Below are 21,715 nucleotides of genomic sequence, written 5' to 3'. Positions count from 1 at the left end.
AACAGGATCAACCTTTTGAAAGGATCTCTTCTTCCCCCTGACAGCAATGACTATGCATCTCAGTTAGGCACTTCTCGAAGGCCAGCTGCAAATATAACTCTGCTTCTAGCTCCTCTTAATTTCCTTAACTTCAATCAGTTAATTCTTTTTATTATACTATCCAGTTTACAGCTACAAAATCTATAAAATGTGACGCCTGTATAAAAATTATCAAGTGCTGTTCTCTCTTTGCTTTCCAAAATGTTCTTTCTTTATTTGTCTCTTTTTTTTTTTTAACTGAACAGTTCTTACTGCATTTGATTTCCGTTGCTTTAGAAACCATTTTTGAAGGATTTTGCACAACCAGCTGGCTAAAAATGGTACATTTAGGAATTGGGAGCTAAGACTCTAAGCGATTCTGGTGCAAATGATTTTTGTACCAAATACTATGATAAAAGCAAAACATTAGTACAGGGGTTTGGCTGGGTATCTTAAGTGTTTCTGCTGAGAACAAACTGGACTTTTCTGAAACACCTATAGAAGAAATAGGGCCCAAGTAGGTGGGAAAACCTGGCTTTTACTTGAGAGAGTTTCTGCTAAGCCTAGGTAATATCAAACACCTTAAATCAGGATAAAATACCTTTTTAATTATATATTATTTGTTAAGGGCTTTGATTATAATTCAATTCTTTCATCATCGCATGGAATTTTGCAATAGAAAATATTATTCTTGCTTGAATCGTTCTATCAGCAGTACAGAAAATTAATCAGAAGTATACCATGTGAAGAACTCAAACCCATACTTAAGCATGCCTATAAAAAAGAAAGTTTGATAAAGAAAGTAAATCCCAAAGCTTCTAAGTACAACTGGCTAAAAGCTGCAAGCCTTAGGAAGATGTACTTCTTTTGTGTTGGTTTAAGCATGAATGTGATGCCTGTGTTAGTTAGAGGCTGAGCAGTGACAGTGCAAAATACACAACCTCCTTCAGTTGCACCAAAGGCATTGACTTCTTATTGTTTGATACAATTTTGGAATGAAGGAACTAGGAGACATTTCTGTCCAATCCTTTACTTTTCTTTGGAAACATGGGCCAGTGAAGCTCAGTGTAAATAGATTACAATTGTGCCATTGTCATATTGTAGAGTTTAGCATTTTGCAAGATAGTTTTCATAAGTATTTAAATTGATTACACACTTTATAAAACCTGTAAAAGATAGAAAAGAAAGCATGAGCTGTGTGAGGAATTGAGGATCTCCAGTAATGTTGCATATCCTGGCCTCTGTCCACACTTCGGGATTTACTGCAGTATGAGACAGAAGGTCATCAAGACTCAATAAAATACAGGTGTGATTAGCCACATTTTAAATATTATCAAACAGGGTATATATAAGAAAAAAAAGGAAAAAAAAAGTGTGCATGGGGAGCAAGACAAGCAAATTTCAGTGTCAATCCCTCTTTAAAACCTTATATAAATATTAGAATAGGATTTTTTCTATGTTATTTTTGTTGATATAATACTTTTCCCAAGACTGGAGAACATATATAAATCTATTCACTTTAGAGTAGTTTTTTATACAAAAAAAAAAAGATCTAACATTTTATGACTTCTTTTCCCAAGCCACTATTACACAAGGCTTGTGTTTGGCTTTGGGGCTTTGCATTTTTGCATTTTTCTCTTTGAGCTTTTTTTCTCATTATTAGGAAGTAGAAAATGCATTTTAAAAGGTCTGTTCTGTAGCCCTGAAGGGTTACAGAAAATAACTACCTGTATTATTGACATATGTCTTATAGCTTGTGACAGAGATGAAATTTTGTGTATGTATTCAAAAACTGCAGGAGACTTCAGTCTGGAACACCTGACCTGGACTTGAAGAAATTACCAAGATAGATATTTTATGTCTGGACCATAGATACACTTGGATTGCAGCATGATTTCAATTTGCTTCAAAGAACTCTGAATCTGATCCTCTGATAGATTTTCTCTCTAGTTACCCATTCAGAAATGTTAGGACCAGTTATTTAATCATATCAGTGAAGGTTCATACTCTTATCAGCCACTGACTAAAAACCTGTTTAGAAGTAACGATGTCATTTCCAACAAAGATCACTAGGACATCAGATCACATTGATTTGGGGAATCAATTCTCAAGGAGAGAAATTCACTGCTGGCAGTTTCACTCCTACTGCCCATTCTGCTCTGGGAGTTTTTTCCTCTGGAAATGCCAGCCTCTGAATTTTCCTTGACATGGGCCTTGTTGTTTTTTTGCTCTATCACACGAGCTAATCCATCTGTCTGGTGTTTTCCCTGTACCAGACCATTCCCTAGAACTTGGCTAAAAACTATTACAGTTTTTCTGAGTTTTAAGTTTGGAATACTACTGGTTTCTCTGGGAAGCTTCAGCAATAACTTGATCAAATATAGACAGATAATAGTGGCCATAGTTCTCAGCTAATTAGAATTCCTTTACCGCTGGTTTTTCCATGTTGTAGGAGAACCTTCACAACTTCGATCTTCCTGGTCAAGAAATTTCAATTTATTAAAACTTAAACTACTAAAGAGTTAGACTAAGCTTTTCCACTTTACCTGCCCTTTCCTAGGGTGGAGGAGTTACTATAGACAAATACCACCAGTATTACAGCAGATTCATATGCCTTGGCATCTCATTGCATGGATTAGTATTCAATGCAGCTGTGGATAGGCAAAGTGACTGCTTTTGCTGGTGAGAGCTGCCTCATTAATTGTAATATTTCAATCCAACTCTTACTCTGAACTATGTACAAATCCTGCACAGAATTCAAAATAGTCGCACTACTGAACAAGGAAAACAATAAAATCTGAGGCTGAAAATGTATAAATGTGTCTGGATTTTCCAGCAAGTGACACCATTTTTTATTTATATTCTTCCTTTTAGAAACTCTTGTCTAGGGTTTTGGTCATAATCTTTTTTGCTTGGTCTGTTGCAAGGGACCATAAGGACAGAACTTTTTCTGCTGCTGTGGATCAGGTTAAAACCCAAGCCAAATTAAACAAATACAGAAGAACAAGCTGTCACATAATTAGAAGCTGCTCAGGATTGCTAGGCCTGTGGCCAAGACTGAATGCTAAAACCACTCCAGGAGCACTAAGATATTGCAGTGGCTCTGGATTATTTTAGAGGTGATATTTTATAATTACTGCTTTTTTATTGTGGAAGCATCAAGTTTCAGCTGTAGATCAAGGCCTGGATACCACTGAGCACTATATACTGTATGCCATTTGCATTTAATTTCAGGGCCATCTTCTTGTCTGCCCTCATTCAGGCTAAGTTGCATTACTTTATGTTTACATATTGATATAAATCTTTGAAGGTTGAGTGCATGTCAGTGGATGACATTGGTTTTGTTACAGTTATATTACAGCCCTTTAAATTCAATCAGGATCTTCTGAGTAAGTGCTACATTCAATTTAATGGCTCCTTTGTCATTGCAGATAATGATAGGAGAAGGAATTCTCTACTGTTGCCTGTCCAAAAGAAGAAATGGGATTGGAACAGAGGCCAATATTAATGCAGGAGGATGCAACTTCAATTCTTTTCTTAGAAGAGCTGTCAGATTTGTTGGTGGGTTTCAATTGTTACTCCCAAAAAAGAACTTTCCCCATACATTCAGTTTTCACCATGCAGGTTTGCTTCTCTGAAACAGCCTTTCAGAACAGTGCAGAGCTGTCACTAGCACAGATCTTCTGCTAGAAAACACGGGAAGAAACTCAGACTGCAACAGAGCAGCCCCATACTCAGTAATGCAGCATCTACACTTTCCATTTCCCCTTTTCTCTCCTGTACTATTGTCAGTATTTCTAAAAGAGTAATTTTTTCCTTCCCTGCCCACCTTGAGCTGGCTGCTTTTTAATTATTTCAGTGTATAGCTTCCCCTGCCTGTCTTCAGTGCATCATAAGGATTCAACCCACCTGTCACAGTATTCAGCATGACAGTGAAAACTTGTCAGAAACTCTCAGTAGGTTTGACATTCTTTTTCTGGAATGTGTTTATCAGCCTCTCAAAAAGGGCTAGAATCTGGCAACTTAAATGATGGAGGAACATGTCAAATTCTTTCATTTTACTTTAGTTGTCATTTATAAAAAACTCCACTTTGAAAGTCAACTGGACTTTGATCCCCTTCTTACAGTTACTTTCCTCTCCCAATGAGTGGCTAAAGAAAAGGTTTCCTCTGTTTCAGAAATCTTTCATTAGAGAAGGCAGCCTAGGCAAAGATGACCAGCAGGACAGCAGACTGAAAACCTGGTAGAACAACTGTTCCCTGGGTTTTGGTAGTCTGGCAAACAGGGAAGTAGTGGCAAGTGAGGTTGTGCAATCTATGACCAGTAAAGCTTCATAAGAGCAGCAGTGAGGAAGAAAGCAGAGGCTTTGTGGATTACACCATGAGCAAGGACTGTAAACATACCCCACATCCACTTCTCCTGTTTGGTATCACCAAGGAAACAAAGACACATGAATTTCATCCCAAATTCCCACTCTGATTTTGAAGTTTTTTTCATATTTTAATGGCTTTAACATTCTTTCAATTTTAGGATGAAAAGTAAATTTATCTCTATGAATAAAAGTAAGGAATTATAGATAAATCTTTAGGAGAAGAGCAGTTGAAAATGTTCAGTAAAGCAATTACATTACTTCAATTCTCTTGTGAATTATTAATCAGTCTGAAGCACTGATCCCTTCTGAAATAGACTTGAATATTTGGATTAGTGACAAGGACACAATACTCAAGAAACATCAGAGGTGTGAAGGTAGCCAAAGTTATCATCAGCTGGTGATTCTGTGGTAGCAAAAAGAGAACAGGTCTTCAGAGCAATGATCTAATGGGCAGTTGTCCATACTCCTAGAAACCTCTCTTCCAGTGGGAAACTCCAAGGACTGGATAAGCACATATGCTCTCCTCAAATAGTTGGCTACTCTTTCGTTAATTCAGAAAAATTCTTTCCAAACTGAAGCAGCTCCAGTGTAGCACTCTTTGATGAAAAGATGTTGGAGGACATCAGGACATTAAAACAAAATTTTAAGTATCAACAGGAAGGAAACAAGCATAAACAATTCTAATTTTTATATTCTTTTGCAATAAGCTTTTGTTCTGCATTTAAATTCTCTTATTCTGCATTTAAATTCCCTCAAATCCAATAACAAAAGCCATCAGAGCTCTGTTGAATGTACTTTATACTATTAATTAACCTAATTAATGCATACAATATAATTAACAAGCTCTGTTGATTTCTTTCCTAGGTGTTCATGTATTTGGTCTTTGTGCAACTGCTCTTGTTACTGATATTATACAGCTATCAACAGGATATCAGGCCCCATATTTCCTGACTGTTTGCAAGCCTAACTATACATCCTTAAATGTATCTTGCTCAGAGAATTCATATGTTGTGGAAGATATTTGCTCAGGAGCTGATCTCAATATTATCAACGCTGGAAGGTTGGTTCTATTCTTCAGTGTATACATTTTAAAGTATTCATTTTATTTTCTGTCCCAGTTTCAAGATTTTTTTTCAATCTAATTAAAGTCTCTGATTTAAAGGTGAATGCATAAATGTCTTTTTAGTGATGTTCAATTTTCTCCATAAAGTTATTTGCCTAGCAGTGGGCTTTGGAAGACCTTGTCAGGTTCCAAAGCACATTCATAAGCAGCTGTTCTGCCCCCTCAGAGGAGGCAATTTCCTATAAATTTGTCACTCGGTATAGCTTCTACTGCTTTTGAAGTGGTATAAGAACAAAGTTCCCTGTAACAGGCAGGGGAAGAAGTCTCCCAAGTGTTTGGTCTGAGACCTCTGTATAACATACATTACAGCTTGGGTGTTTGGGAGTTGTTGGATAAGTTTGTTTTCTCTTTCTCTAATTATTTTTTTATAAACGGCATTGAAAAAATATCTTTTTTTAAAGGAAATACCACAATAATACAAAGCTGTGTGTTCCCAAACCAATCTTTTCTTGCATGGTATTTCTAACTGTTTTTTTCTCACTTTCCCCATAACCATTTCCTGATACTGGGATATTGCCAGTGAAGCCTGATGCTTGCAAGCAGTGTCTTGCAACTGCATGGTGTCCCAGGGAAATCAGGACATGATTACATAGGAGCAGGCAGAAAAATTGTCACAATTACATCTCATTCATTTCATTATCTCAAATATGATGTCTACTGCTTTGAATTGACTGCCTGTAACAACATTCCAAAATCACCAATCACTCCTAAGTTTAAATACCATCACTTCTAAGAAACCAGTGAAATTAGTTGAAACATATTAAGACTAAGCAATCCGGTTTTGGGTGATTCTGTTTCCCTAGAAAAACAACCATGTATTGATATCTCAAAGTTATTCCCATCATAGAGGATACATTTGGCTATCTCTAATATTCTGGCACCACCCACAATTTCTCCTTAATTCAATTTTATTGCATTTTTTCTTTATTATTTTGTTATTTCCTTATGCCAGTCTCAACTTTACCAGAGCAAGTGCTACTGGTTCTTCCATAGCACTTGCTACTTCCTTCAGTCACCTATGTAGAAACTATGGTATAACTTCTACAATACAGGAGGTTAATTTGACTTCAATAATTTCAGTATGGAAGGAACTTGTTCTGAGTTTGCTAATGGCCTTCATTTTTTATTTGTACTTCCCAAAAACTTTGGCTCCAGAAATTTGCCTCTGGACTGCTGTATGAAAAGCATAGAGAGCAGCACATAATTATCTAACTGATTACATCAAATCATTTTTCTGCAACATGCCAAAATATCCAATGGTTTCTTTTGTCCATCTTTTCCTCTATTATCTTCACAGAGCCTTTTCAATCACTTTTGTTCAGCTCTCTAGTGAGGTCTCTGTCCTCTGTCATCTCTGATGTTCTGACTCAGTGTGACTCTCTCTCTCAGTAGGACTCTCATTGTTGTTCCCCCACTACACATCCCCATGCATGAGCATTTAGAGTGATACATTGTTATCCAAGTTCAGGACATGTTTTCTTTGAGACCTTTGTTCACCTTTTCAATACAAAAAGGCTACATATTTTTAGCTGGAGTTATTTTAATTTGAGGTTAAAAGATAACAAATAGAGGAACAAAAGCAGTGACACCATTAGAGAGTACTGAGAGTGCATTTAGTCTGTTTGCCCTGAAAGCATGTGAATAGAAAAGAGAATAAAGAGAAAATTGACTGTGCCATTGTGACACACCTTATATACTATTAAAATGCCATCAAATTAAGGTTAAGTGCTAGAACAGTTCATAGGACTCAAATATACACATTAGCTCCACAGAGACGCTAAATAGATTTCTATTTCATTAAAGCCTGCAAAGGTAAAGGAGTTGATTAGCTATTATAAACATTTACCTTATTTTTTTTTCATGTCTTTATTCCCCAGTCCTCAAACCTGAGCTTGTTCTGCAGCAGCACTGTTTGTGAAAGATTTGTTCAGGGACTTTAAAAATAAAATAAAATGAAGAGAATTTAGGTCTGTCTTTAGAAATGCAAAAGGAGCCATTCAGATTTCATCTTGGCCAGAGTCATGAATCTGCTGGGGCCATAGGCTCAAATTCAGGTCAGCAGAGTGGCGTTCACACTGAACTACATGCACATTTTTAACTGCCAATTAATTATGTAGAACAGACAAGGCAAAATGCATAGGAAAGAAATTTAGAAAGCAGACTCTGCTGCTTTGCAGAACAAATGTCTGTCTAAAGTTAAAGAACTGTGTTTCAGTCTCTGCTATTCTAAACTAGCTCACTCAGGAGTTGCTAGGAAATTGACTGTACTGGAGCCCAGTTAGGGTGGCAAGACCCCCATCTGTGAAGCCAAATTATAGTTGAAGTATTTATCCCAAGCTGAGCTTTCTCAGGTGAAAGTTTCTGTTGTGACTACAAGGTAGACATGCTCATCTTCACCAAGACATGCAGCATGTTACATTACATATCTATACCATTATAAAGAGAGAAATCTTCACTGTATCTGACTCATTCCTAGAGCTCAGAGGTCATAGACTTTTTTAGGGCTTCTGTGATCTCGATGTCCACTGCAGAATAGGAATTACTTAATTCAAATCCAGCTTTTTTCTCTCTCTACTATGTAAAAACCTCCTTCGCATTCACATCACTTTTCTTTAGTTGTTTTTAGAGAATTGAAATGGCCCAGTCCACATCATTCAAGTCTCCAGGTATTCACTGGGAGCAGAAGGCCCTCAGCAATATCAAGAGCAGACCTGATATTGTCTACTGTCTCAAGAGTTTGGACATGTTTTCATTTATTCTCTTTCTCTGGTCATCAAGAAGAGGCCCAGTAATTCTTAAAATACCCTCCCTGTTCTGTTGTTCTCCATTAGGTTCTGTCATGATGTAAAGTGCTGATTTTTTTTTTTAATTAACCTATAGACATAGCAAACAAAGATGTAGTTTGCCTCTCTCCGAGAAAAATGTCACCCAATGACAAATGTTACCAACAGATCACATAGTGCTTAGGAAGTATAAGATGGCTGTGCTGCTCAGTGGTTTTTTTCAATGAGCACTAGCACTGTGCATTTGAACTGAGAAGTATAATTTGAGTGTCCTTCCTTGGCAGAAAATCATTCCCTTCTCAACATGCCACCTTGGCAGCCTTTGCAGCAGTGTACATTTCGGTGAGTAACCAACTCTGTTCAGTTTCATTTATACAAGACAAAAGTCAGAAAGTAATTTGCTGTATATTGTAAAATTATGTGTTGCCTGGATATCTTAGATGGATGGATGGATGGATGGATGTTTTTATCCTACTAATCTGAAAGCAAAATAAAACTACTAATAAAGCTGATTTTATTGTAGCTATTAAAGAATAAGGAAAAGATTCAACTTCTTCATATTCTTTTTTAAGAAGAAAACAAAAGTGTTGTGTTAAAGTATGTTTGATGCCTCATTCTCATACAAAATGCAGTGTTAATCTGTCTCACAGAGTGATACTTTAACTTACCGGGCAAATTAACTGTTATGTATGCTGCCTTTTCTTTGTTGTGCTGCTTTTAAACTTGAGGCATTAAGGGCAGTACATTGATGTGATGTAGTTTGATTTCACCTCCAGAGATTTGCAGCATGGATGAAATGGCACAATCACTCCCAGAGGCCTTCAAGGTGTTACTGCAAAGAAAGTGAATAAAACCCATCAGTCACTAGCAGAGAATTGTGGGTCATGCTGCAGCAATCACAGATGATTTTGCACTTCTGAGCAGTAACATTTCTTCAGTATGACCCACAATGTCTGTACTATAGACAATTTACTTGAAGTTTAAAAAGTAATTCCATCACCTACCTTGTGCTGTAAAAGTCAGAGGAAAAGAACAGTAATGACCAGTTAATGACATTAGATAATAGTGTTCCGCATGTACTGAGAGCTTGTCAGTATTTATTCTGCCCAGAGAAAGACCAGAATTGGGAATAACACTGATGAACCACCTCCACTTAATTTTTGTAACCTCCCTGATATTATGGTCCTCAGTTGAGAAATGGCTCTCTAAAGCATCTGGTGGCAGCTTTTGTTGGAACAGGTTACTGCGTTCATCTGGCACGACATCTGGCTTCTGTATTTCACAAGTGGTGGCTCCTTAGTCACATTTATAGAACATTTAGGTGCTGATTGGGAACAGTACTGAGGCATAAAATACTTATCCTAATTGATGTAAATTAGCAACACTGCCTATGTTTCTGAAAATCTATTCCTTGTGATTTCAGATCTTTCTGCAGAAAGTGAGCAAATTTTAACAGGGTTATAAAGTAAAATTAAATGGATCACTTGTAATATTACTGTGTACTAGTGATCTATATATAAAAGAAACACTGAACATTAGAATCCTCTTAGGTATATTTAAGTTTCTTCAACTGCTTCTTTATTTCTTTCTTTTTCAAGATGTACTTCAATTCTACATTAACGGACTCCTCAAAACTTCTTAAACCACTCTTGGTCTTTGCCTTTATCATCTGTGGAATTATATGTGGCCTGACTCGTATCACCCAGTATAAGAATCATCCAGTTGATGTTTACTGTGGCTTTCTCATAGGAGGAGGAATTGCTCTCTATTTGGTAAATATAATGGTCATGGTTAAGTTTAAAAAAATGAAACTTATAAGGCTGGAATAAAAGTACTGGTTATTTTTATGAAAACTTACCATCATGCTCACATGCCATAAGTATAAATAAAGTCAATATGTGTTGAAAATTATGAATTAGGGATAAAGACTTTAAAAGCAAACAGGAAAAATCAAACAAGTATTTCAATGTAAAGTTTCATAACAGTGCATAAAGTGGAATATAATCATCTGGCATAGTATACAGAAATGGTTCTAACTTTATGGGCTTTATTAAATATTTTAAAATACTCATCTCTTCTAATCCACACTTAAAAGCATAACACAAGAAAAATATTTGATTAATTGGTATTTGTTGTTGATCTGAGTTGATATTGACAGTGTCTGCTTTATGATCTCAAAAAATTATTGAATTAGTATGAGCAACTCATCTGAGTGAATTGCTGAATCTGCAGGAAATTAAAAGCAATATTATACACTTGTCATTCTTTGGAGTTCTCAGGGAAACCATGCAGGGGGAAAAGGATGGTCAAATCAGGTTATTCCTGTGCTTTTCCTTTGCACTGTGCCAAAAGGGATGGAGCACCTTGGAAGGGTCCTGTAAGGAAGCATGTAGGTCATACCTGTCAGTAGGAAGCTCATCAAGCACTTTATTTTGCTTGCTGCTCTTAGTATGTCTCCAGCAGGAATTTGCTGCCCTGGCTGCTCAGAGAGCAACACAGGTGCCTGGGAGCAATCAGAGCTTCTGCTGACACCACTGCTTGAGTGTAGGCAGGTGAACAGAAGAGTCTTAACAGGCAGTGGGATGGTTTTACCCCCAAGAAGTCGGTGATGAATTTTACTATAATACTAAAATAAGTTCATTTCCCGACCCCCTTTTTCCTGTGATAACATAAGCTGACATACCTGCAGATGGTCTGCAGGTCTGCAAAGGTGACCAGGGAAAAATGGCTTTCACAGTGGCAGAAGAAACCGCAGTCAGAATAATAACAGAAACCCCATGAGCTACTAAAGTCAGCCTCTATGACTGCACTGTGAGCAGAAAGGCACTCTCTCGAGAATATTATTTCAAATGATTCTCTGTTGTAGATCTACCTAAACGGAGCTGCTGTCCCCAGGTTTGAAATATACAAACAAGTATACTTTATTGTGTGAGATCATAGAGCAGAGAGTATGTTTTCCTGGATGCCCAGTGCTCAGTAAATCTGCCCTCAAAACTACACACCAATAGGAGGATGGGGAGGAGAAATAATGTGAAACTACAAATAATTCTGAAAGGAGGATAAAGAACGAGTAACTCAAGTGATTGAGTTAGATATTTGACCCTCTGACAGAATACCCTCAGTGGAGTCTTTTTAAAATGACAGCACTTTACAGTGAGTCTACTGATTAGGAAAATGTTTTAGAAGTAAATCTTATTAAAGTTCTGCTCAGCTCGGAAAGCAATTGATTTAAATTTGATAAATTTTTCTATTATGTAGATATTGTATTACATGGTTATTGTGCAGTAAAAAGAATCTGCAGATGGCAGAGATCAACTCAAGCTGTAACAAGATTCAGCAAATCAGGGTAAATGGTAGTATAGTTGTAAAATAGCTTTGCCTAAGAGACTACAAACATCTATTTTACTATTTTTCTAGCAAAACATAATTTCTGTATCTGTATCTGTTGCTTGATAAAAAGAAGAAAGTTTGTGGAGGCTAAATCCTAACCTCAACTATTTATTGCCATTAATAATATGCCCTAGTGAGACTAGTTCACCTGTACCTAGAGGTACCAGATTGAGGACAGAGTCTGGGCTAAGGCTATACTAGTGAGGAAATAAACTAGTATGCTTACTTGCATACCTGTCAGTTTAGCCAGAGTAATTATGTCACTGAATTCTATTGAAAAGCTAAAGAATGCAATTACAGTACCTTAAAACATGTCCTTTTTAACTTTCTTAACCGACTGTTGATGCTTCTGTCCAAATATCAGGGCATCTATGCTGTGGGGAACTTCTTACCAAGTGACGAGAATGTGTTTCACCCAAATTTTCACAGAGAACCTCTAAGGTCATTGACAGACCTCAGTCAAGATGCCAACAGAATCCTGCCAGGTAAAAATGGCAGCAGCAGCGATGGCATTGTCTCTCACCGTACAGAAAGTATCCTGAATAGAAATCACAGAGATTCAGGCTCTCTGACCAATCTCAAGAGAGCAAATGCTGATGTAGAAATAATAACACCACGAAGCCCAATGGGAAAGGAGAACATGGTTACTTTCAGCAACACTTTGCCAAGAGTCAACACACCATCCTTGGAAGATCCAGCAAGACGCAATGCAACAATACACGCATCAATGGATTCTGCCCGTTCCAAACAGCTGCTGTCCCAGTGGAAGAACAAGAATGAAAGTCGAAAGTTGTCCCTGCAAGTGATAGAGACTGAATCTGGCCAGTCACCACCAAGGGCTATCGAAATGAGGTCAAGCTCAGAACCCTCCAGAGTGGGTGTAAATGGTGATCATCATGGCCCAACTAGCCAATACCTGAAAATCCAACCTGGCAATGTTCCAGGTTGTAACAACTCAGGTCTTACTGGCGGGCCAAGGGTCTCTATTCAGTCCCGTCCTGGCTCATCCCAGCTAGTACACATTCCTGAAGAGACTCAGGAGAACGTGAACACATCACCCAAAACTAGTTCAGCTAGAGCTAAATGGCTGAAAGCTGCTGAGAAGAGTGTTGCATGCAGGAGCAATAGCCAGCCAAGAATCATGCAAGTAATAGCCATGTCTAAGCAGCAAGGAGTGCTTCAGGGCAGTCCAAAGAGTTCAGAGGGAAGCACAGTGACCTGTACAGGAGCCATCAGATACAAAACCTTGACAGACCATGAGCCAAGTAGCATTGTTAGAGTTGAGGCCCATCCAGAAAATAACAGACCTGTAATTCAGATGCCATCAGAAGGTGAAGGAAGTGGATCTTGGAAATGGAAAGGTCCTGAAAAAGTCACTCTTCGTCAAACATATGAGCTAAATGATCTTAACAGAGACTCTGAGAGCTGTGACTCCTTAAAAGACAGTTATGGGTCAGGTGACAGGAAAAGAAGCAACATAGATAATACTGAGCATCACCATCATGGAATCACTACAATAAGAGTCACTCCAGTGGAGGGAAGTGAGATTGGCTCAGAGACTCTGTCCATTTCTTCTAGCCGGGACTCAACACTTCGAAGAAAAGGTAACATCATTTTAATCCCTGAGAGAGGGAGCAGTCCAGAGAACACCAGAAACATCTTCTATAAAGGCACATCCCCCACACGAGCGTACAAGGACTGACAGGAGACATATCAGCTGGTCCATGCCTCCACAAAGTAAACATGTCTTGACACAGGTTCTGCTCCCTTTATTTTGAGCTGACATTTACCTTTATGTGCCAAATTATTGACCAGCAGCCCTGCATTGCTGATGTGCAATGGGCACGAGCCTGTGAAAAGCATGTGGTGAGGGGAAAAGCACAATGCCAGAACTAATGTGAAACATTTTCATGCAACTCGTTTCTTCAGATTCAAAACATTTATCTGAGGGTGATGATGTCAATTAAAAGAACGGTCTTAAACACAGACACTGTATTTCCTGAATGTGCCAACTTTTTATTTTATATTTGTGTCCAAAATTGACTGATTTTTTCACAGCAAAGGCTGTATCAGTGGTATATATTCACCTTTGCAGAATTTGCACCAAATCTTTAATACAGAGTGGTGCTGATGATAACTTTACATGTTTTGAAAAATTGCATAATTATTAGACTCTGCAAACATGACATATTGATGTGCAGTTACTTTACAAGTAATATTGCTAATACTATGATGATGCTGGCTGCATTCATTTAGCGTAGGAAATATTTACAGCTTTGTTATAGTGGATCTGTCACATTCAAAGGTTGCAAAGGTTTTGTGTAGTTCTTTAAGATGTCTACTGCAACAAAAAAATGTGTGGGTGACTTTCCATTAGAATGGAATTACTATCTATTTTGAATAGTTTTGCTGCTACTGCTCAACTTTTGTTTAAGAACAGGTGCTACTAATGAAGAGGCTGCTTCTTAGTGGGCTAACTTGTAGAATTGTTTTAAATTACATTTTTAAGGGGTCTTATCAAGTACTACAAGTGATTCAGATTTTACATTTTTAAACTTCTTATTCTGTCCTTCAGCAACCCTTCCATTTTTCTATTAGTTTTTAAACAGATAATGCAGGACACCAATAACTGCAAGATGTGCAAATGTGAAAGGTGAGCCATGAGTAAATAAAAATAGATGGCAACTTTTCCTGACCAGCTTCCAAGGAGACAGGAATTAATATCATAGCTCACACTTAGAAGCAGTCATCCACCTCACTTGCTTAGTATGCCACAAGAACAATCACAAGTTTCACCCCAATCACCATCACACAGGGGATTTGTGCTTCACTTTAAAGAATGGAATGCCTTGGTATTGCAGAATCACTGAACAAGTGTTGCATTGTGCCACTACTACAGTTCACGTCCCTTGAGACACCCTCCAGAGCCTTCTTAAGCATGGTATTTTTCCTACCACTGCCACTTAAGAATATAAAAGGTCTCTTCACCTGAGAAAACATAAATTATTTTAGTAAACTGAGCTTTGGATATAATGAAAAAACTTGCCTGATAAAAATCTCCATTGCCAAAAATTGTTGAAAGGATAATCTCTGAAGGGAATAAGCTTGGCATGTCCCAGAATGGGCCTGCTAGAAGAAATGCCTCATTTCATTTGGCTCTGACTTAAACCCTGAAGGAAGCCAGGGGCAGTGCTCACCCACTGCAGCTCTTCATTCTCTCCTAATTCTACCTGAAAGAGAGCTACTCTCAGACACCTGGCAGCTCCCCTGCTAGCAGGGGAAGGGAATGGCTTAGCAGTCCTCTCACTGAAGAAGATCCTCTCACTGAAGAAGATCAGGTCTGTTCTCTGGCTTCGTGAGAGAAGTGTTTTGGTCTAAGGCCTCTTGTCATTTAGGGCATCAGAGAACAAGATACATTCTCTATAGTCAGAACCTGTCTACAGACCCTACCCCACAGAACTCTAAGGAAAAGCCCACCCTACCCCAGGCAAGTAGGAGGTAGAAGGAAGAATCATCCTGTTCAAGAAGATAAACAGCACAACACAAACATAGACCAAAAAAAACCAAAAAAAAAAAAACCCAACAACATAAAACCAAACAACAAAACAAAAACCCAAAAAAAAAAGACCTCCAAACCAAAACAAAATCCCAAACCCAACCCCAAACCTAATTAATATCACAAGTATGAGGATGGTGTTTGTGAGTCAATGGAAAGCTTTATGTGTACTTCCCAGTTTTACAGGTGCTCCAGGCTTAGCTGAATGCTTGCTGTCAAGCCAACTGTGCCAAGCTATGCTTCCCTCACCTGCCCATCACCCAGTGCTGTGGAAGAGTGTCAGTCCTTAAGGAAATCACCACACTCTTTCTGTTATTGATACAAGATGACCCCATCACACTTAGGATGATTGGGAGAAATTATTCTGCAGGTTGCATGTAAGAAGCTACCCAGTAGGGTTGCAGCATATTGTGTATGTTAAAGGCACTGTATGTTGAAGACACACTTTAAGGCACATCAGCTGGGAAAAATAATCATAGATACCAGGAGAAAAAGAAAAAAAAAAGTAATTTTTTTAGAAATAGGTTCTCAGATGCTAGTATTTACAAGTCAGGATTTTTTTTTTTTCTTTTCAAGAGGATGTATCTTTAGTCCTTGGTATTTAATATGAAATTTTGTACAAGATTCCTAGGAATTAAAAACACTTGGACTGTCATGGACAAAACCCTTTGGCTTTAGTTTAGTCTAGGTACAGGGTAAAGGAGGTAGGATTAGCTTTAAAGGAAAGGGTGAGACACAAACACTGTTGGCCTATCAGTGCAGGGAAATAAGATGCAATCATTTGTTAGTTTGTAAGTGCAGGGGAAAAGAACGTAAGTAGATGAACCTGGAAATAAAGGAAAATTGAAATGGAGAATAATGGCAATAAAGCAAAGATTAGAAAACGGTCCCTCTGGCAATTTAGCTGTTTTGGAAACAGCAGGATTCCTGGTGGGAGTGTTTGTTCTTTATTCCTTGGTTTTAGTCAGATATATATTGGCATATATGTTGCTTTTATTACTCTAGAACTTACTGCACTATTTCAAGTGCAGTGTGATATTTTTCCTAAAGTTTCCTATTTCTTAAGAAAAGATTTTAAAGCTCTTGTGTAATCATTGAAATTATGTTCTATACATAAATATTGATATATTCTTTTTTACTCAAAGTGCCAAAGGCTACTGTTTTTAATAATGGCTTATCAAATTATATTACGTTAGAGAGCAGAAATGTAATAATATATACATTGGAACTCAGACCTCTGCATGTATATTTGATAAGGAGCCTTTTGTAAAATTACTCTTTGTTTACATTCCACTGGTACCTTAATTTAAAATTAATCAAATAAATCGACAGGTGACATCTTCTTAGTGTTCTGATTTTCTTACTTGCTAACAGGCACGATTTTCTTTGTTAGGCTGTGCTTTACTGAGAAAAGAAAATACTTAAAAATAAAATATGTTTTTAAATGAGAATTCTCTATATAAAGTATTGTGTTTAATAAAATGTTATGCCATGTTTTCAAATGGAAAATAATTTGTAAATTGCTATAAATGTATTTTGTTAAATAAGTACAGATCAATGCTACTGTGTGAGTTTATTGTGCTAACATCATGAAATAAAGATAAAATTCCTCATTGATGCTTGTTTATCTCTGTGGTGAAGCAGAGTCTCACTCCCCCCAAATGAATTAATTAACTTTTCATTAGGTATCTCATGATGTGTAAAAGTGGTCATTAGTGAGAAACCTTGAGACCTTGCACAGTGGTAAGAATTTATAAGAAACAGTGTCCAAACAATCATTTCTCTAACCTAAAAACATTTTACAAAAAAACTCCAAGTGAATTGGGATCTTCAAGCCATGTGAGGATGTGCCTGCTCAATCATTCTGCAGCACCTGTTGCATTGCTAAGCCCCTAATGCCCCTAAGCCACCTTGCTAGTTTTGGGTTGAGCTGCCAGACATGGTGAGGCCAGCCTTGGATTTGTGAATGAGAACAGGGCAGATGTCAGAGGCAAACCTGAGAGGACAGGCTCTCCTCAGTGGAAGAAGTTAGGATGCAGGAGTCAGCAGGTGTCATACACCCTTAGCTGGCAACAATGAAAGCACACTCTGACAAGCAGTCTTACCTAGAAGGCAAACAAGGTAGTGTGGTAAGCACGCAGCAAAGACTGCACGCCTGTCTTGAGACACCCTGAAACAGCAAGAGCAGGGTCAGGGTGCCTGGGGTGGAAGACACAGCTGTAGCTGAGACATGCACTGACATTGCCAATGGCCTAATTAAGGACCACAGGGAGTAGCATGCAATGCATGGCAGCGCAGCATACTGACTCCGAGAAGCTTTCCCAAGTGAGCCTGGGCCTTTGTGCAAGTTGAAGATGCTATACAAAAGGGAAGAGTAAGCAGCACTGAAAGAATAAAATCATATTTTTTAAATTTGCATGTGATTTTTATCAAGCAGAGTAGGCAGCTAATTAGTACAATCAGTGCTTTCTTAATTCCTCTTCAGTTATTCTTCAAATAAATGAAGACTGGGACACTGTAACACAATTAGTTTCCTGCATATTAAGATACAAAATGTACCCAGTTTACGAAGTCCTGAGCTCTTATTGAGAAGAGTGAGGGACCAAAGGAACTGGTGAGAGTATGTATATCTTAACCTGTGAAGTGATACATAAACTACATGGATACTCTATGATATTCAAGATCAAAATTTTTGAAGATTACAACAAGAGTAGCTAATCTAGCACTTGACATGCAGCTAACACAACCAAAATACTTCAGAACCTCTGAAGGAGCATATCACCAGTGAAGCTCACTGAGTGGAGTTTCAGCAAGGCTGGTGAGTTGGACAGCATCATCTGTATGCCATAAAGCCATGTTAGACTGCATAAACAGTCTGTTGTTATAAAGGAAAACGTGTAGAGAGACACAGCAAGAGATCTGCTGCCATAGAAACAGAAGTAGCTGCTAGATGTGCTGCATCATTGCTACACTGAGGAAAAACCATGGATCAGCAGTGTACCACAGACTGCATCTAACTTGCTTTGTTCAATCAGAATTTAAAACCTGAAACAGATAAATGATGATCAGTTATTTTTATAACATAATGTAGCTGCACAGGCTTAGCATAGTTTCTATCAGGACTTAATAACTAATGGAAAACTGGAGATGAAAAACTGAAAAATTAAGGAATAAATATAATTCAGAAGCTTTAATGTGATGTTCATAGTGCTTTGCATTCTCAGAAAAATGAAAAAAGCTATAGGGCCTGATCATTCATTTCTTATCCAGACTTTGCTCCTACAGCAGTTAAAGAGTGCTTTACTTTTGCAGTGTTTGTTCCTATTTGCTAACAAATGAAGCTGAAAGTCCATATTCCTAATCCATCTCTCCTATTCCAGTTCATGATACTTTCTTTTTCATAAGGAATCCAACTGCCAGAACCATCCACTACAAGAGTGCCCGTTCCGTCTTCTATTACACCCAGTCTTGCTCCAGCCTTGTACAGACTTAACCAGCCTGTTTCACCTACAGTGCAACTGCTTTATGTGGAATCGGTGAACATTTTTAACAAATAAGCTGCTGTCTAAATCACTGCAGAAACAGGATTTTAAAGTTTACTTTTAGAAAAATGTATAATGACAACAGGTGAAATGTGTTTCTCTGTAGTCAGTATCTCATTATTCATAATTCTCTTGAAAAGTGCGAATGTATTTCTGTTTTTAAATTATAGCAACATGGAGCTTTGGATATTCCAAAGAGAGTTTAGCACTGATAAACTGCTGATAAATTGAATTCTGAGTCCACCTGATTCTCACTTCTTAAATGGGACTACATAAAACAAGGTAGTTGTATAATAAATTACAGGCAGAGATATAATATCTGTTATGTGTATTACATTTAGGGCACAAGGATGACATTCGGTAGATGCCATTATCTCCTGCAACTGTATTAATCTTTAGTGAGTGCTGCCAGTTCCTGGTTGAATTGTGATGTTATAATCTAAATAGGAAAAAAAAATTGTATGTTGGAAATTTATTCAGATTTTCTCTCTTCCATGAGACAAAAATAAAGTGCTCCATTTAAATGCACTCCTACATGGTTTTCACTGCATAATGGTGCTCTGTGGCAGCAGCTTGCACAGTAATGCTGCTTTCTACTAAAAAGTATGAATTGACCTTATGCAAACTGCAGTAATTGTATCCTGCATTAATGAAAAGATCCTTCCTTTTTCCAGAAGAGGAAATTCAATTGAATTGAGGTACTGTGAATCCAGAAATTCAGATATTTGCAATATTTATATGTCTCTGGTGCCAATGAGGAACCATAGAGGAACCTACGAAAGCAGAAGCTTCTGGATATGAACGTCACAGATCTCTCACTTAAGCAATAAAGTGCTGAAAGCGCTTTATGTCTTTTTAGCATATACTTTCCAAATATGTATTTTTAGAAGTTTCACTGAGCATCTAGTTGATTATGTTGTCCCTACTAAATACAAAGTTCAAATCTATGTCCTCTACTACCAAGTGCCTGAAAGAAGTCTTAAGAAAAAAACACTTCCATTCAGGTTGGCCTTGTTTTATTTCCTTGAGAGTTCTTAGTATATATCAGAGTAACGAGTGCTTACTAAGAAGATGAGACAAAAGGACAGAAGATTTGCATATTGTTTCTTTTCAAACTGGGATGTACATCACCTTAAAAAAAATTAAAATGTAGTGGTTCTTGGGATAGTGAAGAGTCAGTTACAATAAACAAGATCCTTTAGTGTTGCCATCTTTTTGCAAAGGTTCCATATCTTCTCAGTGATTTCTCATGTGCAGCGCCTCACAGCACTAACTCCTTCTCAGCACAACCAACAAACCCCAACTCTCCTTTCAACCACCTAACCCACTCTTTTGTAGCACTCGTCTTCTTATTGGCCACAGCTGTGGCCAATTAAGGCCAGGCCTGTTCCTAATCTTTGGTGATCAGTACAGCTGCAGCTCCTCAGGTGTGCGATTCCCTTCTGCACTATATTTTCTTAAATTCTGTCCCTCCACACTTTAGCTGTCACAGTGAATGTAAAAAATTTCTGGAACTCTGTGTGTTAGCTACCATAATCACTCAGTCTTTTCAGCATCTGAAGTCCACTGGAACCAAATCAATCTTGAAGAAATGTAAACTGTCAAGATTAAATAACCTTGTATGTTTCAAAACTAGCAGGAAATCTTCTAGCTGTTGCTACAACTTACAGCTCTGCCCAGATAAGCAATTATAATGTCAAAATATGGCTTACACATGTTCACATTGATAGGCAGATTAAATTAATTTCTAAACAATTTTTAAAAATAGAAAGAAATATTCCCTTGAAATTGCCAGAATTACTTGATAACTGCCAGTAATAAACCCATTGCACTATCTGTATTATGATTGTGTAGAATTCTTGTTGTAGAATGTGGATTCAAATTGGCTGAATGCAGCCCTGTCTGTCCTTGGTCCAGCATAAGTGGCCTGTGTGAGGCTTTGGGTTTTGAAAATTGTTAGCAGTAAGAGGCTGGGAAATGATAAAGCTGGAGGAGCAGGAGCAGCAGGGTCAGTGATTCACCAGCATGGACAAGAATATGGACAGAATATGAACAAGAGGGGAAGACAGTGAGTTATGGCACTGTGTATGCTTCCAATTCCCACACCATCACACTTAGCATTCAAAACAGGAATGTCTTCCAAAACAGATCAAATAATCAGCAATAACAAAGCCGTCAAATCAAGCAGTGGCTAATTATTAACCCACACCAACAAACAAAAGCAGCAGCATTTCAGCTCTCCCCTTAGTGTAAAAATTCAAAGCTGTGAAATGAGAAATGTTCTAGCTGGAACCTCACAAATGTCCTAACCCTATTTCTCACCAATCTGTCTTTCCTGCCTATCAAATTCAATTGACTGACAGGCAATTTTAATGAGCCTTTGGACTATGCAAGCTCCAGTAATTCCTTCTTCAAAAAGCCTTTCACTCCTGCTCACTGCAAGAGGTGAAAAAATGTGTCTGTGTGAAGAAAACAAGCAAATTTGGCAGAAAGGAATCTATCAACTGCCATTAGCACTACCCTTAGGTATGGCAGCTGGGATGAGCCAAAGGCCATAACTGGCAACTTTGTCATTGTTTTACCTCATCTCTCAAGAGACAGTGATGAGATCTTATTGGCCCAATTAACATCTAAGTCCTGTCCGACTATTTTAGATCAGATTGTCAAGACTGTTTGGACAGATGAAGATACAGAGCTAAAAATACTGAGAATGTCACACTTTATGGCATGAATTGGCCATTCTTTTAAGGAAGAGAAGGATTATTTCTCTCTCCCCTTTTCCCTAGCAACCATGAAAATTTTGGGTTCTTTTTCATTTCTAGAACAGCTCTGATTTCAGGATTGCCAGAAAATAGAGGCATCTGCTTGTAGCCAAGGCATCTTCTGAATGGCACAGGACATTCAGATAAAGCTTTTTAGACCCTTTGTCTT

General features: G+C 37.9%; 2 protein-coding genes across 7 annotated transcripts in view; one reads left to right on the top strand and one right to left on the bottom strand.

Annotated features, from left to right (window-relative positions):
* PLPPR4 (phospholipid phosphatase related 4) overlaps positions 1-16,859 on the top strand; it is a 30,984-nt gene extending 14,125 nt beyond the window's left edge. The window contains exons 3-7 of the mRNA XM_063165633.1: positions 3,450-3,579; positions 5,255-5,450; positions 8,581-8,638; positions 9,895-10,068; positions 12,051-16,859. Coding sequence (XP_063021703.1) covers positions 3,450-3,579; positions 5,255-5,450; positions 8,581-8,638; positions 9,895-10,068; positions 12,051-13,388 — 1,896 coding nt within the window. The 3' untranslated portion in view covers positions 13,389-16,859. The remainder of the gene's footprint in view (positions 1-3,449; positions 3,580-5,254; positions 5,451-8,580; positions 8,639-9,894; positions 10,069-12,050) is intronic.
* The window catches only part of PLPPR5 (phospholipid phosphatase related 5), a 182,187-nt gene that overhangs the window by 103,089 nt on the left and 57,383 nt on the right, over positions 1-21,715 (bottom strand). For all 6 annotated transcript variants that reach the window (XM_063165636.1, XM_063165635.1, XM_063165634.1 and 3 more), the window contains one exon: positions 8,965-9,128. The gene's annotated coding sequence lies outside the window, so the exon portion shown is untranslated. The remainder of the gene's footprint in view (positions 1-8,964; positions 9,129-21,715) is intronic.

This window comes from Melospiza melodia, chromosome 11 (genome assembly GCF_035770615.1).
Source record: "Melospiza melodia melodia isolate bMelMel2 chromosome 11, bMelMel2.pri, whole genome shotgun sequence".
Classification (NCBI taxonomy): domain Eukaryota; kingdom Metazoa; phylum Chordata; class Aves; order Passeriformes; family Passerellidae; genus Melospiza; species Melospiza melodia.
This window is presented reverse-complemented; position numbering and strand designations above follow the sequence as displayed.